At 30.3% G+C, this 9,156-nt stretch overlaps 2 protein-coding genes across 3 annotated transcripts; both read left to right on the forward strand.

Moving 5' to 3' along the window:
* Nucleotides 1-680: 680 nt before the first annotated feature.
* LOC141710587 (putative ribonuclease P/MRP protein subunit POP5) lies at nt 681-3,606 on the forward strand. Of its 2 annotated transcripts, none has more exons than XM_074513158.1 (4): nt 681-827; nt 1,719-1,906; nt 2,047-2,184; nt 3,345-3,606. In XM_074513158.1, exons 2-4 carry the CDS (start codon nt 1,729-1,731, stop codon nt 3,491-3,493), a joined length of 465 nt encoding a protein of 154 aa, XP_074369259.1. In that variant the 5' UTR covers nt 681-827; nt 1,719-1,728; the 3' UTR covers nt 3,494-3,606. The 2 variants fall into 2 exon arrangements, with proteins under 2 accessions (XP_074369259.1, XP_074369260.1); XM_074513159.1 differs by lacking the exon at nt 681-827 and adding an exon at nt 1,578-1,599.
* A 1,082-nt stretch (nt 3,607-4,688) lies between these two features.
* Nucleotides 4,689-7,330, forward strand: LOC141711648 (uncharacterized). The gene is made up of 8 exons (XM_074514245.1): nt 4,689-4,787; nt 5,260-5,543; nt 5,659-5,751; nt 6,228-6,372; nt 6,463-6,573; nt 6,668-6,750; nt 6,836-6,893; nt 7,006-7,330. Exons 2-8 carry the CDS (start codon nt 5,262-5,264, stop codon nt 7,083-7,085), a joined length of 852 nt encoding a protein of 283 aa, XP_074370346.1. The 5' UTR covers nt 4,689-4,787; nt 5,260-5,261; the 3' UTR covers nt 7,086-7,330.
* The last annotated feature ends 1,826 nt before the right edge of the window (nt 7,331-9,156 follow it).

The following is a 9,156-nucleotide window of genomic DNA, read 5'->3' on the forward strand; positions in this document are numbered from 1 at the left end:
TTGAACACACAGCAAGTATTTCTTTTGATTGTGTGCAGTTAAATGATTATTAAGTAATTTTTTATCAACCTCATCCAGATTTGTAACTTTTTCGAACCGAATTGTCTTATAATTCATAATCTATATTTATTTACAAAGTAAGAAAAACTGCGTAGAAGATCAAAGTCGAACCAAGAGCTAAGTAAAACCACTCTATGTCTTTTAAGGTCATATTTTGTTAAAAACAATAAAAAAAATCTATACAAGTGTAAGAATTAATTGAGAAATTGTGCAGTAATATCTTGTCGGATAGAAAAAAATATAGGTCTTTTTTGAAAAATAATCAAGTCTAAAAATATTTTGGCAAAAATACTATCATTTTTTAAAAAAATTTACAAAAATGTTTTTTAATTTGCAAAAATACTATTTTTCAATTTTTTTTGCAAAATACGGTTTTTTGGCAACTGAAATCAACTGCATGCAAATTTTGACGAGTTTACGTAACTACATACAATCTCAAATCAACCAAATTTTTTTTATTCAGCTACATATCTGGTTGATTTTCATTTATTCCATATTTTTTCAAAAAAAATCAGAAAATAGTAAAATCGTAAAAAAACTTAGAAAATTAAGTATTTTTGATAAATTCTCCGAAAAATATGAGAAATCTATACATACAAATTAAAGAGGAGGAAAAGATATTGAGCACTTTTTAGAGTTTTGTTTGAGTAGCATTCACACCTCTTGCCCAATTCAATATTTGGGCCCAACAAAAAACAAAAAAAAAATCATTATATAATATATTTTTTCCGGCCGTCGCTGCAACTTTATTCTGCAACCCATCTCCGGTAAGTCTCCGATGAACCCACTTCTATAATATTAGCTTGCTAAGTTTTTTTTATATTGTATATATATATATGTTTGTATGCATATTAGTAAATTTGCTGAAAATTTGATGTTAATTTGTTTTAGAATTTGTAACAACATCAAGTTTAGTTATTTATATAGATTTTTATAATATGGGTTTTTGTTTTTTTATATAAAAGATTGTTTCTTGGTAGTTAGTTACACTTAATTTGCTGAAAATTTGATGTTAATTTACCTTAGAATCAGTAATGATATGAAGTTTAGTTAATTATATAGCTGAAAACTTAAGCACACGGTCCACACCTGTTTAGAATCAGTAACATTTTTCGATTTTAATGACTAGACAATTGGCCTTTGATGTTCACGTATTTTTTATTTGGCCAATTGGTAGGATAACAGCTGCTTAATCTGACAACTGACATATAACAACTAAGGTGCGGTTTTGATAATGAGACTTTAACCCAGTTAATGTGAATGAGAATGAGAATGAGATTCTAATGCAATAATGTATTAGAATTTCATTTCCATTCCTGTCAAGCAGGTTGGAATCTCATGATCCAAATAGCCCTAACTTATGGTTGTGATAGGTACTTTAATTAACTAATTAAGTTTGTATTCGAACTCAAACCTATATATTTGTGAATGTGTACACCAATCACAATTCATGTTGTAGAGGTTTCTTTCATCCGGGTTCTATCTCTAAATCCTACCTACAGTTTTTCATTTGCGTGTTGGCCGTGTTTTTATGATTTAGTTAGGGCTTGTCTGATTATTTTCTGCATATAATACAATATACTCCATGTATTTGCTTTATGCCTTCATGTATGCACTTTATTTATGTATGATTTATATGTAATTTTTTTTCACATTAGGTGAAGAAGCATGGTGAGATTTAAGAATAGGTACCTTGTGATGGAGGTATTTTTGGATCCAAATAAAGATCTTGGCACTGATGATCCCATTATCATTACTCATTTAAATGTGTCAAAAGTAATTAAAGAAAGTATTCTTGCAAACTTTGGTGAATGTGGTCTTGCCTCATCAATTGGTTCGCTTCAAGGTAATAGAGCTGAAATGGTAGCTCGTACTAAGATTTTCTTGTTATAGTCAATATACGTAGTGAGATGTTTGTATCTTCCAATATAATTTTATATTTGAGTTCGGGTATCTATCGTTGAAACATTTTATGTTTTTTTTCAGTAAAATATGTGAATCCGATAACGAAAGTTTGCATCATCCGAACCTCAAAGGAAGAGTATCAAAAAGTTTGGTCTGCAATCACCATGGTCAGGGATATTGGGAACTGCCCTGTAGTGTTTAACTTGTTGGATTTGAGTGGTAAGTCAAGTAGCAGATAACTTTCTTCTAGATTGTTTAGGTGATGACTATCGATCAATAGACGATTTAGGAGTATGGAAATAATTAATATATTGTGAAGTAACGATATTGGTGATTGAATTGCATAACGATCATAAACCTTAAAGGTTTCTAACTACAGAAAGAAAAGATGATTAAATCTCAGACAATATTTAAAGAAACCGGGTGTATAATATGCGCTAAACTAATGATTATCTAAAGAAAGGTATACGTAGTGAAATGTAATCACAACAGGCTACGGTATGGTACTTTAGCTGAAAAGTGAAATGAATATGATGTAGCCTATAGATTTAAAATGAAATAAGTTTTTCTAGCAAACTCATGTACTATAGATCCTTATTCTTGTCACATGCTCACATCAGTGATTTTTTTCCCCTCTTATTACTTATTAGTGTTGTCATGTAATATATGTTCCTCTTTTTATTTGCTCTATTTTTTATAATTATTCTGCGGAAGTGAACAGTTTTTTATGCTAGTTATTAACTTTCATCTTTATCAGTAGTGAGCAACTTTTGAGCACCCTTTATGTTGTTTTTTTAGTATTGCTTTTTATTGACATATAAAGTAAACATCATTCTAAAGAATATGATACAATAAAAAAATTGTTTAGAAGTCGAGCAAATTTTTTTGATCTTCTTAATAGTGATTTGAATGATTGCTCCATGGATGTTAATTTAGACATTGATATTGATCTCCTGTTATCTAGCGATTCAGAAAATATTGAGAATTGTTGATTCACAGAAGCTTCAGTTTTTCAAGATTGTCCATTTACTACAACCGTGTCTGTTTTCAAGGACCTTGATCCCCAGTTTAACCTTATTTACGCTAAACTTAAAGGATTGTCATCGCTTGAAAAGAATTCAGTTATCTTTTTGGTTTGTTTCTGTGGTATTGTAATACCTTCTTTTTCTAGGTATCATTATCCTATAGAAATGAATCAACAAAGACTATTAACATCTACTTCTAAAGAATAATAGTCCTTTAAATTTAGAGAAAAAAAAGGTCATAGTCAGGAGATCCTAATCCCTCAAAAATAAAAATGGCCGTAAAATCGGTATATGGTGGTTTATAATTTTGGTGACAAGTTTCAGTTTATTAATATCCATGTTCCTTTGCATCAGGAAGCATCAGAGCCTGTAAAGATGCAGCTTTGAAGTTTGATGAACTAAAATTCGAGAATTACAAGAGAGAAGCTGGGCCTCGCGTCACAGCTGAGATCAATCAAATGATGCAAAATTTTCTTGAGAAGATCAAAACTTTGGAGCTCTGAGTATAGACAACATTTAACATATACATACTATCTTCTTAGGAAGTGCAGTGTTGTAAACTCAGTGGTTTATAGTTGCCTATTAAAAGAAATGATAACTTGAAAGTAAAAGTTTATTGTTGGTCTGCAATGTCTTGGTAAAAATGTGATTTTTCAGTGCTAAAACTGATATCGAAGTTATATATTTGCTCTTAATTTTGAATCATATACATGTAAAAGCTAAATCTGTCTTGCACATTATAATGCAGTAGAAGAATTTAAGGTGGGGGTGGGGTTGGCTGGTAAAAATTATTTACGAGTTTTATTAGGACATGCTTTCAGCTGTGAAGATTCATGACTTTGGGAAATGTTGTTTGTCCTGCAAAATGAATTGAATGTGTTATTATAAATTGTATAGGTCATTCGCTTGACAAGTCTTCGGCGAAGAAAATAAATAAATAAATGAAGTCCTTGCCGAGACTTGTTATTGTTCTTTCGCCTCCAATAAACTTCAAAATACGACTACTTCTTTGAGTTCAGAGTTTGCAATGTTAAATAGGCTAGACAGCATATTCTTAGACTCAGCTAATTTTATAAATGGCTTGCTCTATTACTTTATATATATATATATAACTACTAACTTTTTTTCTAAATTCCTCCTGGGCCTCTGGACATAATATATAGGTCAAGATCACAGTAGCGAATCTAAATACTTATATACCATGTAATATTTAATGTTCAAAATTATAGTTCTAAAATTTCTCTATTTTATCAATTAATCTTTACAAGGCACATGACCTATTATTATTTTTTTAAATCTGTTTTATCGCTATGTATTCATCTCGATCCGTATTTACAAATAAATTATTATACATATATATATATATAATAGAATTTCAATTAAATTTAAATGATAATAAATTATATAATAGGGTAAATATATATTAATTTACAAATAAACAATAAATAAGAGTAATGAATTAAATATAATTAAAATATTAAAATGCATCCTATTTTTTCTGGAACTAATTATAAATTGGTACCATTTCTGAGCTTCATAGTATTTTTTTTTTAAATTCAGAGAAAAGTATAATTAATTACTTATACCCGACTCATATGTCAGTTGGCCCAAATATTAAATTGGGCCCGAGGTGAATACTAGTCCAACAAAATTCCAATAAAAGCCCAATTACTTAACCCATTTGAAAGCCCTAATTTGTTTATATCTTTCTCCTCGTTCATTTGTATGGTATAGATATTCTTATATTTTCCGGCCGTCGCTGCAACCTTCTTCACTTTGTTCTGCAACCCATCTCCGGTAAGTCTCCGATAAACCCACTTTTATAATCTTAGCTTGCTAATTGTTTTTGTATATTGTGTGTATATATATATGTCTGTATGTATATTATTAAATTTGCTGAAAATTTGATGTTAATTTGCCTTAAAATCAGTAATAACATGAAGTTTAGTTAACTATATAGCTTTTTGTAAGATGGGTTTTTGTTTTATATAAAAGGTTGTTTCTTGGTAGTTAGTTACAGTTAATTTGCTAAAAAATTGATGTTAATTTACCTTAGAATCAGTAAAAAAATGAAGTTTAGTTAATTATATAGCTTTTTATAAGATGGGTATTTGGTTTTTTGTATAAAGATTGTTTCTTGGTAGTTAGTTACAGTTTTCATGGAAGTCTTTTTAGTTTCTTATGATTTTTAAGTGTATAGGCAGCTAATTAGTGTGTTACTTGTGGAAAGAATTGATTTTGACTGTTGTGGTGGTTGTAATGAGGTTAGAAATGGTGAGGCCTTATGGTGTTAAAGGGAAGAAACGAAAGAAGAATCAAGAAGTTTATGATAAAGAAGAAGTGCATGAAGAAGAGAATGTGGTTGGTAGTGATGAGGAGGAGAATGTAGCTAAGAGAAGTAAGGCGGAAGAAGATGAAGATGAGGCCAAAGCACAACGTGTTGTGGATGAACTTTCTGGTATTCCGATTGGTCCGTTGGATCAGGACGATAAGAAGAATGGTGTTATTTTTATTCTTGAAAGGGCTTCTTTGGAAGTTGCTAAAGTTGGAAAGGTTGGTATTTGTTGCGTAAATCCTTTTTATGAGGTTTTCTAAAATGGATTGATTGACGAGTTAGTGAGTTCTTTTATTGCGTTTGAGTAAGTTCTTACTCAGTTGGCTCGTGCAGACTTATCAGTTACTCAACTCGGATGAGCATGCTAATTTTCTTAAAAGAAATAACAAAAACCCTGCAGATTATAGGCCTGACATTGCTCATCAGGTTAGTTTCTACAAGTTTTGTTTTTTATGACTATTCAGTTATACAAATATTTAATTAAATTGATTTGTTCGATTTTTGCTTTGATGCATTCTAAATATTGTGCTAACATATCATTTCTATGGATAATAGTAGGATATTGTTTTCTAAACTTTCTTAGTATTAATTTTAGTCGTCGTTTTACTACTTGCTGATTGCTATACACTATCAAGGTTGATAAATTAATGTATTTGCTTCTTTTATATGCATGAAAAGTATAAGCATTGGTAAAGTAGGATGTGTTATTGTAATTTACTTGGACTGTTTAGCTAAATTACCAGTTTCACTATGGCCTTAAACAGTGTTGGATTTTATCTCCTTGAGTGTAGTAGTGTTGGATTCTATCTCCTTGAGTGTAGTAGTGTTGGATTCTATCTCCTTGAGTGTAGTAATAGTTCTTAATTATCTGATTCCCATGTTTCTTAATTATTACATTTCAGGCTATGCTAATGATTTTAGATAGCACATTGAATAAGGCTGGGAAGTTGCGGGCGCTATATGTGAGAACCGAGAAAGGTGTTCTTTTTGAAGTTAAACCACATGTCCGTATACCGAGGACGTATAAGCGTTTCTCGGGTATCATCTGTAAGTTAAACTTTCATCCCTTGTCAATTACTTTGGCGAAGTTGATATACATCTTACGTTGAATTTTAACATGTTTGATGATCAATGCAGTACAGTTGCTACAGAAACTTAGTATATCCGCTGTGGGTAAGCGTGAGAAGCTTTTGCGTGTGATCAAGAACCCTGTAACCCAATATCTGCCTGTAAACTCTCGCAGAATAGGTAAAACTTCTCTTTCGTTTTTTTCCTCCGAGTATCTTCCATCGTCGCTATATCTTATCATTAATGTTCTCATCATTAATGTTATGCAAATCAGGGTTCTCGCATAGTTCAGAAAAGTTGGTTGACATTGGGGACTATGTTAATGCCGTTAGCAATGACACGAACCTCGTCTTTGTGGTATGCTAAATCCAAGCTTTTTTTTTTATATTTATGACGGGATTTTCTGCATGAACCATCATTTGTACTGATTCCCTGCAAACAGGTTGGTGCCATGGCCCATGGGAAAATTGAAAAGGAGTTTGTAGATGATTTTATATCAAGTAAGCTGTATTGAATCTTATATTTAACTCCATAATTTTTTGGCCCTAAAATGAGACTAATTCATTCTTCCTGATTTTTCCTTTCTTAATTATATCTACCGTATTTGTGCAGTTTCTGGTTACCCATTGAGTGCGGCATATTGTATTTCAAAGATCACGAATGCTCTGGAAAGGAAGTGGAAAATTTTGTAACTTCATGATTCAAGAATCTTGCACTTCGGCCAAGATTTAAGTGGTGGCATACACATCTTGCAACATTTCTTATATATTAATTAAGTATTAGCTTAAATTGTATTTTTTGGCATCTGGATAATCTGCTGTTGTTTGAAATGAGTAATGTACCCTTTCCCTCCCAGATTTATGCATGTTCCTTTTCTAGGTATTAAATAAAGATTCCTCAAGCATAAGAAAAATGAACGCTTGTGTTTCTTTGTCTAGAGCAACTCCACCGGACCAGATATCTAATAGCAACTCCGTTGGAGCAACTCCAACAGAGTGCTTCTGTGTTCTTTAAAAATAATATAAATAAATAGGATTTTAGTTATTTAAGACATTTTAGTGTAGGACAACTTCAACCGCCATTCTTATTTTGGTTCCTTAATATTGTGATAATAATAAATTCAAATCCTATTTATATTTTTTAAAGAAGAGAGAGAAAAAGATGGGAGAGAAGGAGGGTGAAAAAGGAAGGAAATGAACATTTAATTAATAAAAATAAGATAAGGAATAATTATGCATTTCTCATCTTTAAGAAAATAAAAGTGGATCTTAAGATTTTAGGGTGCCAATTTTAAAGTTGCTCTAAGCTCCTGAGAGTTCTTAAGTTAAAATTTGAGGATGGAATGAAACTCCAACAAGCTTCTAAACCTTCCTTAAAAACTTAGAAGCCTTTCTATCCTCTCATATTTAAGATTCTTTTCATATTTATTTAGGAGTCTCTCTCCTCTCTCTATTCCATTTTTTTTATTAATATACATATCTTCTTTCCAACCTTCTACTAATTTAAAATTACTTTCTTAAAATATTTCAAGTACATTTAATAATAAAAAATAACTTAAAAAGGTATGAATGAAGATGTTATTGGAGATAATAAGTAATTTTGTATCTTAAATCAAGGAAATAATTAATTTTATTATTTTAACAAAAATTTTAAGATTTTGTTAGAGTTGCTCTAAAAGCATTTTCAATAGATGCTTACCTTCAAAAATGAAGAGCCTTTCTCTTTAAAATGTGAAAGCCTACTTTATCTTCTCAAAATTAAAATCATTAACTTTTATTTTATTAATAAAGTATTCATTACCTCCAAATCTTACCCAACTTTTGTCCCCCTTTTATGTTTAAATATGTATAAAATATAAATAAAGAGTGAATGTAAAAAGTATTGTTGGAGTTGAATATCTTAACAATGTCCTAATTTACTAAGAGCATAATATTTTATATTATATTTAAGAGTTTACCAAGAAAATGTGGGAGTTAGTTCTAAATTATGAGAAACTCTAAGAATCTTTTAAACACATTTCTCAAAAATAATATTAAATATTAACAGACTCTTAGATCACTTTTTATAACTATATTATAATATTAGTTAAAAGTGAATTTGGCTCAAGAAGAGAGAGAAAATTCTTGGTGATTTTAAGAGCCACAAAAAATTTATTGGAGTAACATTTTTTTCTCCCTTTTCAAATTTTTAGTTAAGAGCTAGAATAGATAAGTTGTTCGAGATGATTTAAGAACAAATAATTCTCATCTCCCCCAATATCTTTTTTTGTGCCTATTAAACTACTTACTATTATTTTTAATTAGTAAATCCACCCTTGTTATTTGAATAGAGTAAGGTAAATACTTGAATAAGTTGGAAGAAAGTGATTTATATTAATAAAAAAGGAATAAGTAGAGGAGAGAGAAACATCGAGGAGGATAAAAGAGTTTCTAATCATTTGAAGAAAACTCGACTTGGGAGTCTCTTGGACCTTGTTTTTTGAAAAATCTCCTCAAAATTTAACATAAGAGGTTTAGAGATGTTGCTAGAAATTCTCCTAAAGTTAGAACTTTAATTAACGAGATTAAAAATGATACTCGAACAATCTCCTGGTCATTCCTTAAATCATTGATAGGTTCACGTCACTACTTATTTTTAAACGATTTTTTTAGTGTGCGTACAAGAAAACATGCTAAGTGTGGAAATCAATAAATTTAACTCATTTTAATTGGTTTTTATTTATTAATAAAAGTGGGCTCCCTGCATAAACAACAACTCCACCAA

This window comes from Apium graveolens, chromosome 3, assembly GCF_009905375.1.
Source record: "Apium graveolens cultivar Ventura chromosome 3, ASM990537v1, whole genome shotgun sequence".
Lineage (NCBI taxonomy): Eukaryota > Viridiplantae > Streptophyta > Magnoliopsida > Apiales > Apiaceae > Apium > Apium graveolens.

Excerpts from the sequence above, each read along its gene's own strand:
- LOC141710587 (XM_074513158.1), top strand. The coding sequence starts at position 1,729 with ATGGTGAGATTTAAGAATAGGTACCTTGTGATGGAGGTATTTTTGGAT. Across the intron at positions 1,907-2,046 it reads ATCAATTGGTTCGCTTCAAG|TAAAATATGTGAATCCGATA; the intron begins GTAATAGAGCTG and ends GTTTTTTTTCAG. Across the intron at positions 2,185-3,344 it reads TAACTTGTTGGATTTGAGTG|GAAGCATCAGAGCCTGTAAA; the intron begins GTAAGTCAAGTA and ends CCTTTGCATCAG.
- LOC141711648 (XM_074514245.1), top strand. The coding sequence starts at position 5,262 with ATGGTGAGGCCTTATGGTGTTAAAGGGAAGAAACGAAAGAAGAATCAA. Across the intron at positions 5,544-5,658 it reads AAGTTGCTAAAGTTGGAAAG|ACTTATCAGTTACTCAACTC; the intron begins GTTGGTATTTGT and ends TGGCTCGTGCAG. Across the intron at positions 6,751-6,835 it reads ACACGAACCTCGTCTTTGTG|GTTGGTGCCATGGCCCATGG; the intron begins GTATGCTAAATC and ends CCCTGCAAACAG.